This window comes from Phoxinus phoxinus (assembly GCF_949152265.1).
Source record: "Phoxinus phoxinus genome assembly, chromosome: 12".
In the NCBI taxonomy this organism is placed as follows: domain Eukaryota; kingdom Metazoa; phylum Chordata; class Actinopteri; order Cypriniformes; family Leuciscidae; genus Phoxinus; species Phoxinus phoxinus.
The window spans coordinates 13,026,996-13,050,743 of NC_136887.1; the positions used below are offsets into that span (position 1 = coordinate 13,026,996).

The following is a 23,748-nucleotide window of genomic DNA, read 5'->3' on the forward strand; positions in this document are numbered from 1 at the left end:
AGCATATTTGGATTTCATCCAGGGCTCTTTGTTTTCGGTCTTATAAAATAGGGGAGCGCGGGGCACAACCTAACGCGGGGCTAAATGTAACACGGACCTTTTACGTAGTTACTCAGGGTCACGCGGGTTGTGTTTCCCGTGGTCTCCCGTGGATTTGTGAATTTTTGGTAAGATACGGGACAAAGAGTGTTTTGACACCATGTTAGTATTTTTTTTTTCACCATACGTATTTTTCTGTTTCTGAGTTATGTGTGTACGTCACCAAATCTAACTTTATATTGCCTTAATCACTGTCTTGTTGGCTAAAACATGGCACCATTTTGAAACATGTCAGCAACTCCTAGCAACTGTTAGCTAGGTTTAAAATATTTTACACAGCGGGGTTAGTTGTAGCACAGTGTTACAACTAAGCCGCCAAGTGTTCACAATATTGTAGGCTATGGGATTTGTTTACTATATTGATCACTTGTTTATTTATTAAAAATATTGCCTGTTTTCATGTAATAAACACTTTAAAATGTGATTTTAAGCTTGTTTTTATTATTATTACTGTTACTATTAATAAGAATAATAATTTTGCATGCAAAACTGTTCAGCCCTTTCCTAAATCTCTATCCGTGATATTGATCTATAATAGAAGGATGATTTGATGAGGGATGGATGTATGGATATCGATCTATACAGATGTACAAAAAATATCAAACTATACAGATAAAATAGTACTGAATTATGTGTGTTACACACTGTTACAACTAACCCCTCTGTCTGTTACAACTAACCCCGCATATGGGGTAAGTTGTAACATTTGCACTTCTGTCACTTTCAGTGCAACTGTATGAAAATGGAAGGTCCTAGAAAAAAACTTTAAGTGTTCATTTGTAGCAGAGATGTGTATGTTTCTTGTGTAAAAAAAATAATTAATCTAACCTAATTATTTTTTAAATTATTGAGCCAAAACCAAAATGCGTTAGGTTGTGCCCCGCTCTCCCCTATGCATCGTGATGCTGAAATTCACCGTGATCTTTACATGGTATTCTGGCTCAAGTCTAAAACCCCATGGTAATACCATGTTACTCTCTGGTATGTGTTGAATGTCACCTGTATAATGTAGGCCTATGAGTATTTTTGGTAAGAAAATGTTGGTTGTGATCTTGGGCGCTCCTACTTCCCGCTTCATGAAGTCCCCTGGGGGTCCCTAATGCTAAACGCCCCGGTTCTGAGCTATAGGGTCGGTCACCTTATCAAACCAGGTAAAACATGACCAGTCCATATGAAGAGGTTAAGAGAACCTAAAATATAAGATGGCATTAAATTTACAATCAACTTTTTTTTCTTTTTTATAATGGTTTATTTCAGTAATGCATGGACTCTCGGCCCATAGTTCCAAGGTTACAATAGCATGACAGATGCTCTTTCATTCCATGATATATGTACAGCGCTAATCTCCATGCATGCTTTGACTCACAAACCTGTGACCCATCAACACAAACATCACCAAGTGTGAGATTACTCCGATATTTCTTACGCAGATCCATACAACAAGGTCTGCACTTCGGTGATACTTTCAATCTGAATACCTTCAGTTTTCCTTTATCATAGTTATATATTCGTTTAGGAAAAGAATAAAAGAGGACTCACCATACAGCCCTGTCGTACACCAATGGCACATCCAAAATACTCGGTTAAACCAATTCCTTTCACACATGATTTAAGTTTAGAATACATGATTTCAGTACACCAAAAACTTTTCCACCAATACCATTCCTAATGAGTGTAAAATACAGGAAACTATATGCTAGACACTATCAAAAGCTTTGGAGAAATCAATAAATATACAGTACATCCTTTTCTCTTTGTAATATATTTCTGAACGACTGACTAAATAAAAATATTATCCATTGTGGAATAACCTGACCTGTAGCCTGATTGTTCTTCATAAAACATGTTATTTATTTCTACAATCCACTTAACTGGGTTTAGACGCAAAAACAAATTTAAGTAAAAAATAAATGACAAAGAAGAAACCATATCTGCACAGGCTCAATAAAATAGCCTTCTAAACCCCAAATCAGCAGGGATACAAGATTTTCACGTGGGTATTGCGAAAATATTATATAAATTGTATTTATCAACTAAGTCCAGCAAAATCCCATCTTTTAAAAAATAATAATTCTTGACCGGGCTTTTAGAAGTTGTACCAGTTATTTCCCTCATGAAGAGATGAAGCTCAATCTGTGACGTCACACTTACACACACGTTCTAAATCTGCAGCTGCAGTCACGGTTTAAATTTCAAATGTCATAATTTACAGCTAAAAAGTCTATAACTATAGGCCATTTATTTTTTATGATGTGCCGTTCTAAACTTTGCATTTGCATGAACTGTTTAAACTAATGTTTTTAGAAGTGAAACTACAACCACTTTTTAATATCATCAGCTCAAAATGGTACATTTGAATTTGTTGAACTGTAACTTTCTGGTGTAGGCTTATACAAAAACAAGTAGATGTTGGTTGGTTCTTACAGCCTGCCAAATCCAAGACCTTTGGTGCTGCTTGGACCCCTGTATTGATATTTTTTAAATAACCATTTTCAAAGAACCACTTAAAACAGTTTATTAGGTACAAATGACTTTTTTTGGCTGAAGGTTAAACGTATAACTGATCATTTACTAATGAGTTAACATCTGACAATTATGCCTAATGTGTGTCTGTGTGTTTATTCATTATCACATAGGCCTGGGCCTATATATATATATAACGCATATTTTAAAAACTTTTTTATAAATAAAATGTAGGCTATATTTATTTGCAACAGTTGTAGCCTATAAACAGCAATAATAAGACGTCTTAAAACCAGCTGATGGACAGCGTGCTGCGTTGTCATGGGAACATCCCAGGTGAAGATAATGAGGAAGTTACACTTCTAAATCGTGAATTTTTAGCGCCGTGATGTTCAAATGACGATTGTTTTCAGCCGCAACATTTATCAACGTCCGATCATTCGACCGATGGGATTGGCTGTATTCGAGTGTTTCATTAATCACACGTGAACCCTGTCGTAAGATGATTTCTGCGCTCGGATCTGCGTTAGATTGATAAATCAGGCCCACTAAGTAAAGTAGACTATAAACGCAGGGCTCTCTCTGAAGCTTCATCAAAACTTCCTCTGAGATTCTGAAGGCAACAATCTGAAAAGCAATGTGAGTTGTGTAGCATTGGAACAGAAACCCACTGAATAACATTTGCGTTGTCTTTAAGATATGTATCCACAGTGTGCAACATTTGAGTGCAGACATTTAACTTCACCTGCTTATTCATTTTTAGATTCATTTCAGGATCATCATGGCAGTGCTGAGGACTCTCCTGCTGCTTTTTGTTGTCTTCTCCATAGGCAATGCAAGAGGTAACCAAAACATTTAATTAAATTAATTTTGGGAATGTACAAGATTCCATTTACTAATATTTGCATGATTAATGAAGGATTTTTAGTGTCAAAGTACACCATTTTTGGCATAGAATCTCACAAACTTGAAATAAGCTACATAAAATAAAAATGTTTTTTTGCTGTGTATAAATTACGAAATCCCCATAACATGTATGTTCTGGATCCACACTTGATTTAGTAAAATGCCCTCGTGGATGGATAAGTTATGGACCCCGGTGCTACCAGTACTTCTCTCAGTCGGTTCGCTGGATCACAGCAGAAGTAATGTATTAGTTACAACAAAGTTATTTGGACAATAAGTTATTAGCTCTCTTTAACTACATCGAAAATAAATAGTTTGGTACATTTGATACGTATACATGCGTATTGTGTTGATGTAAACCCTTTTGCTGCTATTGAGGTGGGATATGGGTAAGGTTAGGGACAGGTTTGATGGTATGGTTAGGTTTAAGAGTGGGTTAACACTGGGTCAACAGAGTAATCCTAGAGCAGACTTTGTTTGCAACTTGCTAAAATGCTGTTTAAAGTAATTTATGCTTTCTGCTAAAAAAGATTAGACTTTGTAACAACAAAATCTGTCTTTTCAGAGAGAATGTCAAACTCTTGGTGCGAATCTCGCATCTGTGCATGATAAACCAGAGAACAATTTCCTGCTGAGTCTGTTCCCTTCTTCCACAAGAACTTGGGTTGGTGCTCATGATGGTGAACAAGTAAGTTCAATTGTGTTCCCTAAAGAAACCTATTTGTTTGTCTAAACTGACATTTCTGCTTTATTCAAAGGCAAAGTTTCTAATAAAGATAGTTTGACTTCAAAGCTAAACTTAGCTTAAGTCTGACTACAGTAGTTACTTTTTGTGTTCATTCTCTTCACTTATTAGGACGGAGAGTGGTTGTGGAGTGATGGATCTGTGTATTCCTATACCAACTGGTGCTCTGGAGAACCTAACAATTCTGGTGGTCCCGAGAACTGTTTGGAGATCAGCTGGACCTGTGAGTGCACTTTTCTTTTTTTCAATTATGATTTCATATCATACGGTAATTTTAAATGATTAATTTGTATTTCACCGAGTGCCTTGTTGAACATAACTGATTCTAACAGCACTGTAATGATCAGAGTAACTGATTCCCCCCTACAGCGAACCGTTGCTGGAACGACGCACCCTGTTCAACCTCACTGAACTATATTTGTGTTTTGGACTAGATCATAATTGGTCACCCTGCTGAACATAATTGATTTGTACTACATTTACTTTTTCTTATCTTTACAAAAACGTTTTTCTGAAATCCAATCTCTTCTGAATCTTAATCGCTCAATATTTTCTCTGAAACACTCCTCAAATTAATAAAAGCATTGAATCGAAGCATATGCGTTGTGGACAATCAAATGTATATTGCATAGCAAGCTTTGAGGATATGGTTCATAGAATGGCATTTAATGATATCAGGGAAGGGGTTTAAGCAAGCGGCACACAGCGGCTTCATCGACAAACACTAGAAGACATTCGTTTCCTACAATGGATTGTAAGTATATTTGGATTTCATCCAGGGCTCTTTGTTTTCGGTCTTATAAAATATGCATCGTGATGCTGGAATTCACCATGATCTTTTCATGGTATTCTGGCTCAAGTCTAAAACCCCATGGTAATACCATGTTACTCTCTGGTATGTGTTGAATGTCACCTGTATAATGTAGGCCTATGAGTATTTTTGGAAAGAAAATGTTGGTTGTGATCTTGGGCGCCCCCTACTTCCCGCTTCATGAAGTCCCCTGGGGGTCCCTAATGCTAAACGCCCCGGTTCTGAGCTATAGGGTCGGTCACCTTATTATCAAACCAGGTAAAACATGACCAGTCCATATGAAGAGGTTAAGAGAACCTAAAATATAAGATGGCATTAAATTTACAATCAACTTTTTTTTCTTTTATATAATGGTTTATTTCAGTAATGCATGGACTCTCGGCCCATAGTTCCAAGGTTACAATAGCATGACAGATGCTCTTTCATTCCATGATATATGTACAGCGCTAATCTCCATGCATGCTTTGACTCACAAACCTGTGACCCATCAACACAAACATCACCAAGTGTGAGATTACTCCGATATTTCTTACGCAGATCCATACAGCAAGGTCTGCACTTCTGTGATACTTTCAATCTGAATACCTTCAGTTTTCCTTTATCATAGTTATATAATCGTTTAGGAAAAGAATAAAAGAGGACTCACCATACAGCCCTGTCGTACACCAATGGCACATCCAAAATACTCGGTTGAACCAATTCCTTTCACACATGATTTAAGTTTAGAATACATGATTTCAGTACACCAAAAACTTCCACCAATACCATTCCTAATGAGTGTAAAATACAGGAGACTATATGCTGGACACTATCAAAAGCTTTGGAGAAATCAATAAATATACAGTACATCCTTTTCTCTTCGTAATATATTTCTGAACGACTGACTGTTGAATAAAAATATTATCTATTGTGGAATAACCTGACCTGTAGCCTGATTGTTCTTCATAAAACATGTTATTTTCTACAATCCACTTAACTGGGTTTAGACGCAAAAACAAATTTAAGTAAAAAATAAATGACAAAGAAGAAACCATATCTGCAGAGGCTCAGTAAAATAGCCTTCTAAACCACAAATCAGCAGGGATACAAGATTTTCACGTGGGTATTGCAAAAATATTATATAAATTGTATTTATCAACTAAGTCCAGCAAAATCCCATCTTTTAAAAAATAATCATTCTTGACCGGGCTTTTAGAAGTTGTACCAGTTATTTCCCTCATGAAGAGATGAAGCTCAATCTGTGACGTCACACTTACACACACGTTCTAAATCTGCAGCTGCAGTCACGGTTTCAATTTCAAATGTCATAATTTACAGCTAAAAAGTCTATAACTATAGGCCATTTATTTTTTATGATGTGCCGTTCTAGCCTTTAAAACTTTGCATTTGCATGAACTGTTTAAACTAATGTTTTTAGAAGTGAAACTACAACCACTTTTTAATAAATAGCCTATATCATCAGCTCAAAATGGTCCATTTGAATTTGTTGAATTGTAACTTTCTGGTGTAGGCTTATACAAAAACAAGTAGATGTTGGTTGCTTCTTACAGCCTGCCAAATCCAAGACCTTTGGTGCTGCTTGTACCCCTGTATTAATATTTTTTTAAATAACCATTTTCAAAGAACCACTTAAAACAGATTATTAGGTACAAAGGACTTTTTTGGCTGAAGGTTAAACGTATAACTGATCATTTACTAATGAGTTAACATCTGACAATTATGCCTAATGTGTGTCTGTGTTTATTCATCAGCCTAGTCATAAGTCATAAACCCCTATTCAGCTATATATTATTTATATTAATGGTACCTTTAATGATCTCTATCATACAAACACAATAATAAAGAAATATTAGCTGATATAAGCTTGCTACGGCTACATACCCTGAAAGATACTTCCGTTTAAGAACCAAAAGTTGAGGTTATTCGGTTACTTAAACATAGCCAGATATGTCACATAACCTGCTGTCTGGAATACCCCCCAGAACAATTTTTACTTTATTTTTTCTCAGGTCAGAATAAAGTAATCTCCAACATCAAAGAAGGATGTATCTGTAATATTTTAGTGGGACAACACAGTGTAACAGAAGTCCACTGAAGGCGAGATGCAGTAAGAACCCATGTAAAGTTTATATGATAAAACCAAGGTGAATTAAACAAGACGTAAACTTGACTGAAAACATAGGCTAGCATAGACATAAATATAAACATGAATAGACTTGAGAACACTCCATAACATCAGATTACATCATCAATACATGATAAGGAACAATGGGAACAAGAGGGCTGAATATACACACACTAATCACTAAACAAGGAACACCTGAGAACAATCAAACAATGAACCAATGAGAAAACAGGACACATGAACAGAATAACACATGAGAATCATTACACATTAGACTACTAGTAGGGAAACACAAGACACGCTCACATGACTAGGAAACAGGAAACCAACAAACTACAAAATAAAAGACATGAAACAAAAGCCAAAACCAAACGTGACAGTATCTCTTTGACGCAACCTGGAAAGTTGAAGCGCGGGTTAATAACATGAGCACTTAACTCCATCATGTAAATGTGCCAGATAATGCACACATTTTTGTCATGTTGTTGCAAGATTCAAGAGCAGAGAAGTAGGCTTACACTCTCTCTCTCTCTCTCACACACACACATAGGCCTATAGGGGCCTATATATATATAACGCATATTTTAAAAAACTTTTTATAAATAAAATGTAGGCTATATTTATTTGCAACAATTGTATAAACAGCAATAATAAGACATTTCTGTCTTAAAACCAGCTGATGGACAGCGTGCTGCGTTGTCATGGGAACATCCCACGTGAAGATAATGAGGAAGTTACACTTCTAAATCGTGAATTTTTCGCGCCGTGATATTCAAATGACGATTGTTTTCAGCCGCAACATTTATCAACGTCCGATCATTCGACCGATGGGATTGGCTGTATTCGAGTGTTTCATTAATCACACGTGAACCCTGTCGAAGATGATTTCTGCGCTCGGATGTTAGATTGATAAATCAGGCCCACTAAGTAAAGTAGCAGGCTATAAACGCAGGGCTCTCTCTGGAGCTTCATCAAAACTTCCTCTGAGATTCTGAAGGCAACAATCTGAAAAGCAATGTGAGTTGTGTGGCATTGGAACAGAAACCCACTGAATAACATTTACGTTGTCTTTAAGATATGTATCCACAGTGTGCAACATTTGAGTGCAGACATTTAAGTTCACCTGCTTATTCATTTTTAGATTCATTTCAGGTTCATCATGGCAGTGCTGAGGACTCTCCTGCTGCTTTTCGTTGTCTTCTCCATGGGCAATGCAAGAGGTAACCAAAACATTTAATTAAATTAATTTTGGGAATGTACAAGATTCCATTTACTAATATTTGCATGATTAATGAAGGATTTTTAGTGTCAAAGGAGCCTACACCATTTTTGGCATAGAATCTCACAAACTTGAAATAAGCTACATAAAATAAAAAAATTTTTGCTGTGTATAAATTATGAAATCCCCATAACATGTATGTACTGGATCCGCACTTGATTTAGTAAAATGCCCTCGTGGATGGAAACGTTTTGGACCCCGGTGCTACCAGTACTTCTCTCAGTCGGTTCGCTGGATCACAGCAGAAGTAATGTATTAGTTACAACAAAGTTATTTGGACAATAAGTTATTAGCTCTCTTTAACTACATCGACATAAATAGTTTGGTACATTTGATACGTAGGTTAGGAACCTGGGTGTGCTCTTTGATACCAATCTTTCATTTGAAAGTCATGTGTCTAGTATCTGTAAAACCGCTTTCTTCCATCTTAAAAATATATCTAAATTACGTCATATGCTCTCAATGAATAATGCAGAACAATTAGTTCATGCGTTTATGACCTCAAGGCTAGATTATTGTAATGCTCTACTGGGTGGTTGCCCTGCACGCTTAACAAACAAACTACAGCTAGTTCAAAACGCAGCAGCTCGAGTTCTTACTAGAACCAGGAAGTATGACCATATTAGCCCCGTTCTGTCAACACTGCATTGGCTGCCTATTAAACATCGTATAAATTTTAAAATATTGCTGATCACTTACAAAGCACTAAATGGTTTAGCTCCGCAGTACTTGAGTGAGCTCTTAACGCATTATAGTCCTTCACGTCTACTGCGATCTCAAAATTCCGGCCAGTTAATAATACCTAGAATTTCAAAATCGACTGCTGGCGGTAGATCATTTTCCTACTTAGCACCAAAACTTTGGAACAGTCTTCCTAACATTGTCCGGGAAGCAGACACACTCTGTCAGTTCAAATCTAGACTAAAAACACATCTCTTCGGCCTAGCATACACATAACACATTATAGACTTATAATTAGGCTTCATAGTTTAGAACAGCCGGGACCGGGAACACTTCCCGTAAATCCTGATGTACTTGGTACATCATAAGAAGGATGGCGTCTACGCTAATATTAGTCTCTCTGTCTATCCCGAGGTTTACTGCTGTCCACCGGAACCAGGCCGTATCCAGATCTGATGAAGGACCAGCGCCAGGACACGACGACGCCGCTGACCTGAAGTGTCAACCAGTCTCTCCTCCTCTCCACTCCGACTCCAACCAACCGGAACTGGACAAATACTCTGATCCATTCTGAACTTTATACACAGTTCACTCATTGGCCAGAGGAGAACTGGCCCCCGACTGAGCCTGGGTTCTCCCAAGGTTTTTTTCTCCCTTCTGTCACCTGATGGAGTTTTGGTTCCTTGCCGCTGTTGCCTTACCTTCTGGCTTGCTTAGTTGGGGACATTTAATATTCAATTATTTTCAATTTTTTTTTTGTATTTTCATGTTATAACTGTGAAGCTGCTTTGATACAATCTGTATTGTAAAAAGCGCTATATAAATAAAGATGACTTGACTTGACTTGACGTATACATGCGTATTGTGTTGATGTAAACCCTTTTGCTGCTATTGAGGTGGGATATGGGTAAGGTTAGGGACAGGTTTGAGGGTATGGTTAGGTTTAAGAGTGGGTTAACACTGGGTCAACAGAGTAATCCTAGAGAAGACTTTGTTTGCAACTTGCTAAAATGTTGTTTAAAGTAATTTATGCTTTCTGCTAAAAAAGATTAGACTTTGTAACAACAAAATCTGTCTTTTCAGAGAGAATGTCAAACTCTTGGTGCGAATCTCGCATCTGTGCATGATAAACCCGAGAACGATTTCCTGCTGAGTCTGTTCCCTTCTTCCACAAGAACTTGGGTTGGTGCTCATGATGGTGAACAAGTAAGTTCAATTGTGTTCCCTAAAGAAACCTATTTGTTTGTCTAAACTGACATTTCTGCTTTAATCAAAGGCAAAGTTTCTAATAAAGATAGTTTGACTTCAAAGCTAAACTTAGCTTAGGTCTGACTACAGTAGTTACTTTTTGTGTTCATTCTCTTCACTTATTAGGACGGAGAGTGGTTGTGGAGTGATGGATCTGTGTATTCCTATACCAACTGGTGCTCTGGAGAACCTAACAATTCTGGTGGTCCCGAGAACTGTTTGGAGATCAGCTGGACCTGTGAGTGCACTTTTCTTTTTTTTCAATTATGATTTCATATCATACGGTAATGTTAAATGATTAATTTGTATTTCACCGAGTGCCTTGTTGAACATAACTGATTCTAACAGCACTGTAATGATCAGAGTAACTGATTCCCCCCTACAGCGAACCGTTGCTGGAACGACGCACCCTGTTCAACCTCACTGAACTATATTTGTGTTTTGGACGAGATCATAATTGGTCACCCTGCTGAACATGATTGATTTGTACTACATTTACTTTTTCTTATCTTTACAAAAACGTTTTTCTGAAATCCAATCTCTTCTGAATCTTAATCTCTCAATATTTTCTCTGAAACACTCCTCAAATTAATAAAAGCATTGAATCAAAGCATATGCGTTGTGGACAATCAAATGTATATTGCATAGCAAGCTTTGAGGATATGGTTCATAGAATGGCATTTAATGATATCAGGGAAGGGGTTTAAGCAAGCGGCACACAGCGGCTTCATCGACAAACACTAGAAGACATTTGTTTCCTACAATGGATCGTAAGCATATTTGGATTTCATCCAGGGCTCTTTGTTTTCGGTCTTATAAAATATGCATTGTGATGCTGGAATTCACCATGATCTTTACATGGTATTCTGGCTCAAGTCTAAAACCCCATGGTAATACCATGTTACTCTCTGGTATGTGTTGAATGTCACCTGTATAATGTAGGCCTATGAGTATTTTTGGAAAGAAAATGTTGGTTGTGATCTTGGGCGCCCCCTACTTCCCGCTTCATGAAGTCCCCTGGGGGTCCCTAATGCTAAACGCTCCGGTTCTGAGCTATAGGGTCGGTCACCTTATTATCAAACCAGGTAAAACATGACCAGTCCATATGAAGAGGTTAAGAGAACCTAAAATATAAGATGGCATTAAATTTACAATCAACTTTTTTTTCTTTTTTATAATGGTTTATTTCAGTAATGCATGGACTCTCGGCCCATAGTTACAATAGCATGACAGATGCTCTTTCATTCCATGATAATGTACAGCGCTAATCTCCATGCATGCTTTGACTCACAAACCTATGACCCATCAACACAAACATCACCAAGTGTGAGATTACTCCGATATTTCTTACGCAGATCCATACAACAAGGTCTGCACTTCTGTGATACTTTCAATCTGAATACCTTCAGTTTTCCTTTATCATAGTTATATAATCGTTTAGGAAAAGAATAAAAGAGGACTCACCATACAGCCCTGTCGTACACCAATTGTATAGCGGCACATAAAAACAATCCAAAGACCGCTAAGGAGCTGAGTGGAGGAATAACTTATGTGATGCGTTTTTTCTTTGAAGCTTGCATGTTGTTTTATTTTGTTCAGGTTTGCACGGTCAACAAAATATGTGCTCCAGCACTCACCCCCATTCTTCCATCCAAACACACACACAACAGGTGTTTTAACCCCACTTAATTAATGACACACCCCTTATCATTTGGTCACATGACTTTCCCGTTATATGGCTCCTACATACCAGCCCCTAATTATTATAAATCGATAATTATATTAAATATAGGAGACATTTATAAATACAAGATCTCAAAATACAAAAAAATCATTTTTTTTACATCAATCATAAATGTTTGCACATTTACAATACGTCGATTCTTCAGTACTGAGTCCTTGTAAAGTCCGTAACACAGTGTCAGCACGGAGTGAATGTATCATCGATGTAAAGTGAGAAGTATGTGGTGTGTCAATGTGATGCGTGTAATAAGTTCATGCCGGTGTTAAAAAAGTCATTCTCTTTCAAGGAAAACGTCAAATATCTGCCTCTTGTAGAAGGCAGATTTTTGTCACTGGTCTAATCAAACAGTTTGTCTTGGTCTTAAGTCTCACTTGACAAACAAAGCCTTGATTATCTGGAAATGTCTGAATCACTTTTCCAGTTATCCATGAATTACGTGGTGCTGAGTCATCAACCAAAATCACAATATCACCTGGAACGAAGTTGCGAGATGGAGCTGACCATTTTTGCCGCTCTTGCAGTTGAGGCAAGTACTCCTTTGTCCATCGTTTCCAGAACAGGTCTGATATATATTGCACCTGTTTCCATCGACGACGAGCATATACATCCTCCTTTTGAAAGATCCCTGGTGGCAATGATGGGGTAGTCTTTAACAGCAGCAAATTATTGGGTGTCAGTGCTTCCAAATCATTGATGTCGGCAGATTCCTTAGTGATGGGACGTCCATTTATAATTGCTTCAGCTTCACATAGAACTGTATGAAGACCTTCTTCATCAAGGTTTTGTGTTCTTAAGGTGGCATTAAGTACTTTCCTTATGGACCTTATCATTCTTTCCCATATGCCTCCGTGATGTGAGCCAGTTGGGGGATTAAAAATCCACTTTATTCCCTTCTGCAAAAGCATGTTGTTGATCTGAGATTGGTTCCAGCATTCAATAGCTTGCCTTAACTCGCGTTCCGCTCCATGAAAATTTGTACCATTGTCAGATCGCATTTCCAAGACTTGTCCACGTCTTGCGATAAATCGTCGCAGTGCATTAATAAAGGAATCGGTATTCAATGATTGTACCACTTCAATATGAATAGCACGAATGGCTAAACATGTGAAGAGAACTCCGTATCTCTTCACAATACTTCTCCTGCTCTTAATTTCAAAGGGTCCAAAACAGTCAACTCCGACGTACGTAAATGGAGGTTTATCTGGAGAAACTCTATTCAGGGGTAGGTTTGCCATCTGTTGATGCCCTGGAGCTGCTTGCAAACGCTTGCAGATCACACACTTTGACAATATCTTCCTTATAGCTATACTGGCGCCCGGTATCCAGTACCTCTGATGCAACCTTGATAGCATATAGTTTCGACCACCATGACACACCTCTTGATGTATACGTTTAAGAATGATGTCTGAGATGTGAAAATCCTTAGCAAGTATAGCGGGATGTTTTGTCTCTTCAGGCATAACTGCCCTACTCAAACGTCCGCCGACTCTTAAAACACCATCTTCAAGGATAGGATTGAGCTTATAAATGTGACTGGTCTTTTTCACATTTTCTCCATTTTGCAAACTTGAGAGTTCATCAGAGTATCTTTTTCTTTGGCAGTAACGAATTACCCCTAATTCAGCTTTCTTTAGCTCTACCACAGAAAGCTCACTTCTGTCACATTGTGCCTTGATTTTCTCCATTTCCTCTTTCAAATGTTGTTTTAGTTGGTTTTCATCCATGCTAGATTGAATTAATGACATTCTCAGTGATTTCCTCTTCTGACTTAGATTGAAGAGTAATTGCTTAAACCTGAGGATCCAAGCCACTGACCTCTTCAAACGGGTCCAAGAGGAGAAATACTGGATGAAGTATGTTGTAACGTCCATATTTTCTTCTATTTGTACAGCACTGACTGTGACACTTGCTTTTATCTCTGGATCATCTGGTGAACATTCCCCCAGGTCAATAGGATTAACTGGCCACTCCTGTTCAGGCAAAAGAAGAAACTGAGGTCCAAGCACCCAATTCTTGTCCTTCAGGAATGATTCCACTTTCAACCCTCTAGAAGCTATATCTGCTGGATTTATTGCTGTGTTCACGTACCGCCATTGTGATGATCGAGACACCTTAAAGGACAAGTTCGGTATTTTACACTTAAAGCCCTGTTTACAGATCGTATCTGATGAAATAGAACGGTTAAGATTAAAATTTGGACACATGCTCCTGTCCCGAGAATTTTAGTTTTATTTAGCGTTTGTGGACCTATTTTGCCAAACGCGTCACACCCAGATTCTTCCGTTGAGAGCTTGAATAATAGACACCAGTTGGTGGCGATAATGCACCTTTGCCGATTGCAAGCAAACCGCTGGCATTTCATTTAATACACAGAAGAAGCAGAAGAAGAAGCGGCGGAGGAATACCGTACCTCACACAGCACATTCAATACAAGTCAATGGAGGTGGACAAAAACTACGATAAAACCTGTTGGAATGCATCTTTTTCAGCGATTTTTTTTGGGCCCGTATCAGTGAACACCCCTGACCACTCGATGAGTTTCACGTCTTTGTAAACGAAAGTTGAATGTGTTTTAGGAAGGAATCTTCCAGTGGCCATAGACAACCATTGTGGGGGTGTGGGGGGGAAGCGAAATAAACCCAAAATTCTCGGGACTGGAACATGTGTCCAAATTTTAAACTTAACCGTTCTATTTCATCAGATACGATCTGTAAATAGGGCTTTAAGTGTAAAATACCGAACTTGTCCTTTAAGGATTTCCGAAACTCTGTTGGCAACAAAAGTTCGGTACCTAGAGACCTCGTTTTTGATATATAGAAGTACAGAAGTACTGTCAGTCCAGAAGACGGAGTCTTGAAGGTCCATGCACAGTTCTAATCGCCACAATGAATCCATTCGACTTGCCAATGTTGCAGCAGTTAGTTCCATTCGAGGGATAGACACTAGCTTCAAAGGAGCTACTCTAGCTTTCCCCATTACAAAGGCGATGTGCGCTTGGGAGTCAACATTATGCAAAACCAGATAAGAAACTACTCCATAACCGTCTTCACTTGCGTCGGAAAAGTGGTGTAATTGTGCTGTGCTCACCTCTCCGAAACCCATTGGTTTGAAGCATCTATCGATTTTGAAGCTTTCCAATTCACGCAATCCGTCCAACCACTTGATCCACTCCTGAGCATTTGAAGCGGGAATAATTTCGTCCCAGCCTAGTTTCTTCCTGCACAGGTCTTGCAAGATCTTTTTTGCATACAAAATCACAGGAGACAGGATTCCTAAAGGATCATAGACAGAACTCATGGTAGCCAGGATCCCTCTTTTGGTCAGAGGTCTTTGCTGCAACACAATCTTAAACTTGAAGGCATCAGATTGTATGCACCATTGTACTCCCAGGACTCTTTCCACTGGAAGTAAATATCTTGGTCCAAATCCAAATCCTTCAAATTTTTTGCTCTGAATTCCTCTGGAATTTTTGCCAGAACATCTCGGTTGTTACTGATCCATTTTGTCAGTGAAAAACCTCCTTTCGCGCAAATAGCAACAAGGTCGTGATACAGAGAAACAGCCTTTTCCTCTGAATTTACTGACAACAGACAGTCGTCCACATAAAAACAATGCAAGACTGCATCGATTACTTCCTTGCTGAAGTCTTTGTTGTCTTCAGCACACCTTCTAAGGGCAAAATTTGCGCAACTGGGTGATGAAGTAGCTCCGAAGAGATGCACAACCATACGATACTCAACCATATCTCGAGTAAGGTCACCATCAGGCCACCAAAGAAATCTCAGCATATCTGCATCATCTTTTGGCACCCTCACCTGATGAAACATGGCTTCGACATCTGCTGTGATCACAACTCTTTCCCTCCTGAATCTGGATATCACTCCGATCAATGAACTGGTGAGATCTGGACCCTGTAACAGTTGGGTATTCAAAGATATCCCTTGAAATGTAGCACCACAATCGAATACAACCCGCAGTTTTTCTTTTCGTGGGTGATAGACGCCGTGATGGGGTATGTACCATACCTTCCCGTCGTTACGTCTTAAGTCCTCACTTGGCACTCTTTCTGCATAACCTTTAGAAATAAGGTCTTTCATGAAAACAGAATATTCAGAATGAAATGAAACATCCCTTTTCAACCTTTTCTTTAGGTTCAGAGCACGCTGTTCAGCAATTGTCCTGTTGTCTGGCATACGAACATTTTTCTTCCTCAAAGGTAAGCCGATAGAATAATGACCATCTACAAGCTGTAATGAGTCTGTTACCATCTCAATGAACTTGTGATCTTCTCTTGAAAACCCGGCTTGTTCGTTTTTGTTACACTCAGGAAAATCGACCTTGAATTGTTGTTGCCAAAGCTCTCCCAAGTTTGAAACTGAAATCCTGTTGACTGTAACGTCAGGATACCCAAAGGCAGACTGGTGACCACCATCTCCTCTTAGTGGACCATTTACGGTCCATCCCAACCTGGTTTTAATTGCGTATGGTCCATTATTGACACTGCGGATCACTTGAATTGGCTCCATAACCCTTGGGGCGTTGATTCCTATAAGCAATTCAACCTCAGAGTCAATTTCAGGTAGAGTCACATGTTTCAGATGTGGCCATCCCTGCAAATCCTTTTGTCTTGGGATGTTTCCACCGTGCACAGGCATAGTATTTTGTGTATAGGCATCAGGCAATTCCCAAAAGTCATCTTTGTTCAAACCGGCCACCTCTAATCCAGAAACAACATGGGTAGTTGTGACTTTTTCCTGTCCCATAGTACGCAAGAGAATATTAGTCCTTTTACCTGAAAGACCAAGTCTGTTCATCAATGCAGGTGTACAAAATACTGCAGTGCTACCTTGATCCAGAAAAGCATAAGTAACCACAGTCTTATTTCCTTTTTTAGATTTCACTTGTACCGGAACTATGGAAAGTTTACAGTCAAATTCACCAGCCCCAATAAATCCACTGGACTCAACGGATTCCGGAGCACTGCCCATTACAGTGTCCATTTGTCTCCTGATGAGGTTTGAATCAGTCTCCTTTTCTCGTGGGTAGAAGTGAAGTATACTTGGGTGCTTAAGATTACACACTTTACATGAAAGGCGATTTCTACAATCTCTACTGATGTGCCCAGTGCACATAAAGCCGAAACAAACGCCATTCTCCTTTAAGAACGCAATCTTCACACCATGACTCTTTTCCAATAGAGGGCACGTTTCCAAAGCATGTCCACATCTACAAAACAAACAACTCTTGGTGCTGGGCGAAACAATTTCCCTTTTGTTGGTTCCAATTTCTGATTTATTTTCCATTGCTGTGACGGTAGTAGCAAAAACTGCTTCTTTTAAATTTAAGGGAAGACTGAGACTTGCCTTTGTTGAAAAATGTACTTCCTGTTAATGCTGGACCATCTTGTATGTCTCCAAAAACTGGATCCGTCATTATTTTTACTTGTCTTTCAACAAAGTTAACAATGTTGCTGAAAGTAGCCCGTTGATTGACAGCTTCCTGCAATTCACAGACTTCAGATCTCCATTTTTCCCTCAATTTGTATGGTAATTTCTTCACTACCGTCAACATATTGGAGGGAGTATCCAACTCATGAAAATACTGAATATCTTCCATGGAGTTACAACAGCTTCTTAGGAACAGACTATAATCCTGTAAAGCTCTGACGTCTTCGTTTTTGATATTTGCCCATGAAAGAGCCTTTTCCATATAGGTAGATGCAATTATATACTGGTCACCGAAATGCTCTTGTAGTAAAGCTTTGGCCCTTAAATACCCACGGTCGGCAGGCATATGTTGGCAACTCTTTATAATCTCTTTTGGATGACCCCGGGTATACTGTTCAAGAAAATATAAGCGATCGCTAGGGCTTTCAGTTTTACGCTCCACACCACTTTCAAAAGATTTCATGAAGGCATTATAATGCAGAGGGTTTCCATCAAACACTTGAATTTCCCTTTTAGGCAAAGATGACAAACACTGTTGTTGAATCAGTAAAGATGTGATTTCATTTTGTTTATCCATAATATGGAGAACTTGATCAGTAGGCCTATTTCCTGGACCGGCATTCACGTAACCGCTCGGAGTTGTTCTACTTAACTTTGAGATGTTCTGGGAATAAATCGTGTGAGAAATGTTCCCCTTGCTCACCTTGGCACCTGCATTGTCACCATTCTTAGAAGAAACAATTTGATGAGTCTCAGCTCTTGGAGTAAAAGAATTTGCATCAGCGTTGAGTGTCTGTGTTGCCTGTTGTCCTTTATCGAAGTAGGAATTCATTCCATCGGACCGATGGGTCACATCACTTTTGACACGATGCACACTAGAACCTTTAAGCACTTTCACTTTTGCCGCAGTTGCAGCAATTTCCATTCGCAACTCAAAATCCTCTTTCTGTTTCCTTAAGTTCTGTTCCTTTTCTTCAATTGCATGTTTTTCCTTCATTAAATTTTGACGAACCAACAAAGATGCAATATCGGCCTCTGCCTTAATGCGGGCCAAAGAAGTTGTTGATGTAGTTGAACGTATTGAGGAAGAACTACGTTGACTTGATCCTTTACTTCCAACATTAGAAATACTGTCACTTGGGTTTATATCATCTTTATTATGCATGGAAGTTTGAGACATATTCTGGTTTTTTGAATCATTCGAAGGGCATTCAACTGTTTTCAACTGTTGATCCTGGTTATCATCACTTGACTTCTCAATTCCATTGATCCATTGTGTTGTCTCTTTTATAAATGCATCACTGTGTTTATAAATTATTGAGAACCACTCATTTTGTTTGATTTGCTCGTCAATAGGCAATAATGGGATCACTGAATCATGCAGCTTGACGGTCTCTTTAAAAGTTTGCACCAAAGTTTCAAGTTCAGACTGTACGGCTGAAACGTTCTCATTTTTCAGCAGGAGTTCTTTGATGGCTGGCATAGAACTTTTAATCACGTTTACATTTCTTTTTCGTTCTTTCTGAAGTTGCTCAAGTTTATAAGCCAAAGCCTTTGCTGTGAGTTGAACTTTTCTTTTACATGTGTCCTGTTCAGGTTCGACATCCGTGCCCGTTTCAATTTCACTCATGATTGAAGCACGCACACCTCAGCGCGTCTAAATACGTCACACTTAGACGCTTCCCAAAACAAGCCAACACAATCCAAAACAACACATGTATATCATCGGATATGTCTCACAACTCCAAAAGATTCGCAAAAGCCCAGCAGTCTAAACAACGATTCATCAAACACGCCAAACAAAGCTGCATCAATCGCAACCAAACTACAAACTGCCAAACAATTTCAAATCATCCGCGAACACAAGCAAAGACGTAACAACACAATGTCCTACCAGTTCAACGGCAGCGAACGTATCTGGAGACGTCGGTCCTGTTGATTTGAATGTCCAATTGTGCGGTGATTGTTAGCAGAAAACATATCCAAAGAGGTCTGTCCTGTTGCATTAAAAGTCCAATGTGCAATAATCCTTCTCATTAAAACAATCGAGCGGGGCGAATCTCCGTCGGTCAGCGCTGCGCTTCCTTTCCGTCCAGTCAAAGCGCGACAGCCTTTCCTTAAATCCAAAGTCGATGCGTTCACGTTCTCAAACAAACAATTTTGTTGACTAACTTATAGCGGCACATAAAAACAATCCAAAGACCGCTAAGGAGCTGAGTGGAGGAATAACTTATGTGACGCGTTTTTTCTTTGAAGCTTGCATGTTGTTTTATTTTGTTCAGGTTTGCACGGTCAACAAAATATGTGCTCCAGCACTCACCCCCATTCTTCCATCCAAACACACACACAACAGGTGTTTTAACCCCACTTAATTAATGACACACCCCTTATCATTTGGTCACATGACTTTCCCGTTATATGGCTCCTACAAATGGTACATCCAAAATACTCGGTTGAACCAATTCCTTTCACACATGATTTAAGTTTAGAATACATGATTTCAGTACACCAAAAACTTTTCCACCAATACCATTCCTAATGAGTGTAAAATACAGGAGACTATATGCTGGACACTATCAAAAGCTTTGGAGAAATCAATAAATATACAGTACATCCTTTTCTCTTCGTAATATATTTCTGAACGACTGACTGTAAATAAAAATATTATCCATTGTGGAATAACCTGACCTGTAGCCTGATTGTTCTTCATAAAACATGTTATTTATTTCTACAATCCACTTAACTGGGTTTAGACGCAAACACAAATTTAAGTAAAAAATAAATGACAAAGAAGAAACCATATCTGCAGAGGCTCAATAAAATAGCCTTCTAAACCCCAAATCAGCAGGGATACAAGATTTTCACGTGGGTATTGCGAAAATATTATTAAAATTGTATTTATCAACTAAGTCCAGCAAAATCCCATCTTTTAAAAAATAATAATTCTTGACAGGGCTTTTAGAAGTTGTACCAGTTATTTCCCTCATGAAGAGATGAAGCTCAATCTGTGACGTCACACTTACACACACGTTCTAAATCTGCAGCTGCAGTCACGGTTTCAATTTCAAATGTCATAATTTACAGCTAAAAAGTCTATAACTATAGGCCATTTATTTTTTATGATGTGCCGTTTTAAACTTTGCATTTGCATGAACTGTTTAAACTAATGTTTTTAGAAGTGAAACTACAACCACTTTTTAATAAATAGCCTATATCATCAGCTCAAAATGGTACATTTGAATTTGTTGAATTGTAACTTTCTGGTGTAGGCTTATACAAAAACAAGTAGATGTTGGTTGCTTCTTACAGCCTGCCAAATCCAAGACCTTTGGTGCTGCTTGGACCCCTGTATTGATATTTTTTTAAATAACCATTTTCAAAGAACCACTTAAAACAGTTTATTAGGTACAAATTACTTTTTTGGCTGAAGGTTAAACGTATAACTGATCATTTACTAATGAGTTAACATCTGACAATTATGCCTAATGTGTGTCTGTGTGTTTATTCATTATCACATAGGCCTATAGGGGCCTATATATATATAACGCATATTTTAAAAACTTTTTTATAAATAAAATGTAGGCTATATTTATTTGCAACAGTTGTAGCCTATAAACAGCAATAATAAGACGTCTTAAAACCAGCTGATGGACAGCGTGCTGCGTTGTCATGGGAACATCCCAGGTGAAGATAATGAGGAAGTTACACTTCTAAATCGTGAATTTTTAGCGCCGTGATATTCAAATGACGATTGTTTTCAGCCGCAACATTTATCAACGTCCGATCATTCGACCGATGGGATTGGCTGTATTCGAGTGTTTCATGAATCACACGTGAACCCTGTCGTAAGATGATTTCTGCGCTCGGATCTGCGTTAGATTGATAAATCAGGCCCACTAAGTAAAGTAGGCTATAAACGCAGGGCTCTCTCTGGAGCTTCATCAAAACTTCCTCTGAGATTCTGAAGGCAACAATCTGAAAAGCAATGTGAGTTGTGTAGCATTGGAACAGAAACCCACTGAATAACATTTACGTTGTCTTTAAGATATGTATCCACAGTGTGCAACATTTGAGTGCAGACATTTAACTTCACCTGCTTATTCATTTTTAGATTCATTTCAGGATCATCATGGCAGTGCTGAGGACTCTCCTGCTGCTTTTCGTTGTCTTCTCCATGGGGAATGCAAGAGGTAACCAAAACATTTAATTAAATTAATTTTGGGAATGTACAAGATTCATTTACTAATATTTGCATGATTAATGAAGGATTTTTAGTGTCAAAGTACACCATTTTTGGCAGAGAATCACACAAACTTGAAATAAGCTACATAAAATAAAAATGTTTTTTTTGCTGTGTATAAATTACAAAATCCCCATAACATGTAGGTACAGGATCCACACTTGATTTAGTAAAATGCCCTCGTGGATGGAAAAGTTTTGGACCCCGGTGCTACCAGTACTTCTCTCAGTCGGTTCGCTGGATCACAGCAGAAGTAATGTATTAGTTACAACAAAGTTATTTGGACAATAAGTTATTAGCTCTCTTTAACTACATCGAAAATAAATAGTTTGGTACATTTGATACGTATACATGCGTATTGTGTTGATGTAAACCCTTTTGCTGCTATTGAGGTGGGATATGGGTAAGGTTAGGGACAGGTTTGATGGTATGGTTAGGTTTAAGAGTGGGTTAACACTGGGTCAACAGAGTAATCCTAGAGCAGACTTTGTTTGCAACTTGCTAAAATGTTGTTTAAAGTAATTTATGCTTTCTGCTAAAAAAGATCAGACTTTGTAACAACAAAATCTGTCTTTTCAGAGAAACTGTCAAACTCTTGGTGCGAATCTCGCATCTGTGCATGATAAACCCGAGAACGATTTCCTGCTGAGTCTGTTCCCTTCTTCCACAAGAACTTGGGTTGGTGCTCATGATGGTGAACAAGTAAGTTCAATTGTGTTCCCTAAAGAAACCTATTTGTTTGTCTAAACTGACATTTCTGCTTTAATCAAAGGCAAAGTTTCTAATAAAGATAGTTTGACTTCAAAGCTAAACTTAGCTTAGGTCTGACTACAGTAGTTACTTTTTGTGTTCATTCTCTTCACTTATTAGGAAGGAGAGTGGTTGTGGAGTGATGGATCTGTGTATTCCTATACCAACTGGTGCTCTGGAGAACCTAACAATTCTGGTGGTCCCGAGAACTGTTTGGAGATCAGCTGGACCTGTGAGTGCACTTTTCTTTTTTTCAATTATGATTTCATATCATACGGTAATTTTAAATGATTAATTTGTATTTCACCGAGTGCCTTGTTGAACATAACTGATTCTAACAGCACTGTAATGATCAGAGTAACTGATTCCCCCCTACAGCTAACCGTTGCTGGAACGACACACCCTGTTCAACCTCACTGAACTATATTTGTGTTTTGGACGAGATCATAATTGGTCACCCTGCTGCTGCTGCTGCTGGAGGACTTTATTGATTTGTACTACATTTACTTTTTCTTATCTTTACAAAAACGTTTTTCTGAAATCCAATCTCTTCTGAATCTTAATCTCTCAATATTTTCTCTGAAACACTCCTCAAATTAATAAAAGCATTGAATCAAAGCATATGCGTTGTGGACAATCAAATGTATATTGCATAGCAAGCTTTGAGGATATGGTTCATAGAATGGCATTTAATGATATCAGGGAAGGGGTTTAAGCAAGCGGCACACAGCGGCTCCATCGACAAACACTAGAAGACATTTGTTTCCTACAATGGATTGTAAGCATATTTGGATTTCATCCAGGGCTCTTTGTTTTCGGTCTTATAAAATATGCATCATGATGCTGGAATTCACCGTGATCTTTACATGGTATTCTGGCTCAAGTCTAAAACCCCATGGTAATACCATGTTACTCTCTGGTATGTGTTGAATGTCACCTGTATAATGTAGGCCTATGAGTATTTTTGGAAAGAAAATGTTGGTTGTGATCTTGGGCGCTCCTACTTCCCGCTTCATGAAGTCCCCTGGGGGTCCCTAATGCTAAACGCTCCGGTTCTGAGCTATAGGGTCGGTCACCTTATTATCAAACCAGGTAAAACATGACCAGTCCATATGAAGAGGTTAAGAGAACCTAAAATATAAGATGACATTTAATTTACAATCAACTTTTTTTTTATTTTTTTATAATGGTTTATTTCAGTAATGCATGG

General features: G+C 38.4%; 2 protein-coding genes across 4 annotated transcripts; both read left to right on the forward strand.

Annotated features, from left to right (window-relative positions):
- The first annotated feature begins 2,949 nt into the window (after positions 1-2,949).
- On the forward strand, positions 2,950-4,810 carry LOC307008591 (ladderlectin-like). 2 transcript variants are annotated; one of them, XM_079631530.1, is made up of 6 exons: positions 2,950-3,201; positions 3,326-3,404; positions 3,625-3,707; positions 4,034-4,156; positions 4,325-4,436; positions 4,583-4,810. In XM_079631530.1, exons 2-6 carry the CDS (start codon positions 3,344-3,346, stop codon positions 4,645-4,647), a joined length of 444 nt encoding a protein of 147 aa, XP_079487656.1. In that variant the 5' UTR covers positions 2,950-3,201; positions 3,326-3,343; the 3' UTR covers positions 4,648-4,810. The 2 variants fall into 2 exon arrangements, with proteins under 2 accessions (XP_079487656.1, XP_079487657.1); XM_079631531.1 differs by having other exon boundaries at positions 2,987-3,201; positions 3,337-3,404.
- A 16,476-nt stretch (positions 4,811-21,286) lies between these two features.
- On the forward strand, positions 21,287-23,159 carry LOC307008466 (ladderlectin-like). 2 transcript variants are annotated; one of them, XM_079631257.1, is made up of 6 exons: positions 21,287-21,535; positions 21,660-21,738; positions 21,935-22,041; positions 22,368-22,490; positions 22,659-22,770; positions 22,917-23,159. In XM_079631257.1, exons 2-6 carry the CDS (start codon positions 21,678-21,680, stop codon positions 23,027-23,029), a joined length of 516 nt encoding a protein of 171 aa, XP_079487383.1. In that variant the 5' UTR covers positions 21,287-21,535; positions 21,660-21,677; the 3' UTR covers positions 23,030-23,159. The 2 variants fall into 2 exon arrangements, with proteins under 2 accessions (XP_079487383.1, XP_079487384.1); XM_079631258.1 differs by having other exon boundaries at positions 21,671-21,738; positions 22,917-23,158.
- The last annotated feature ends 589 nt before the right edge of the window (positions 23,160-23,748 follow it).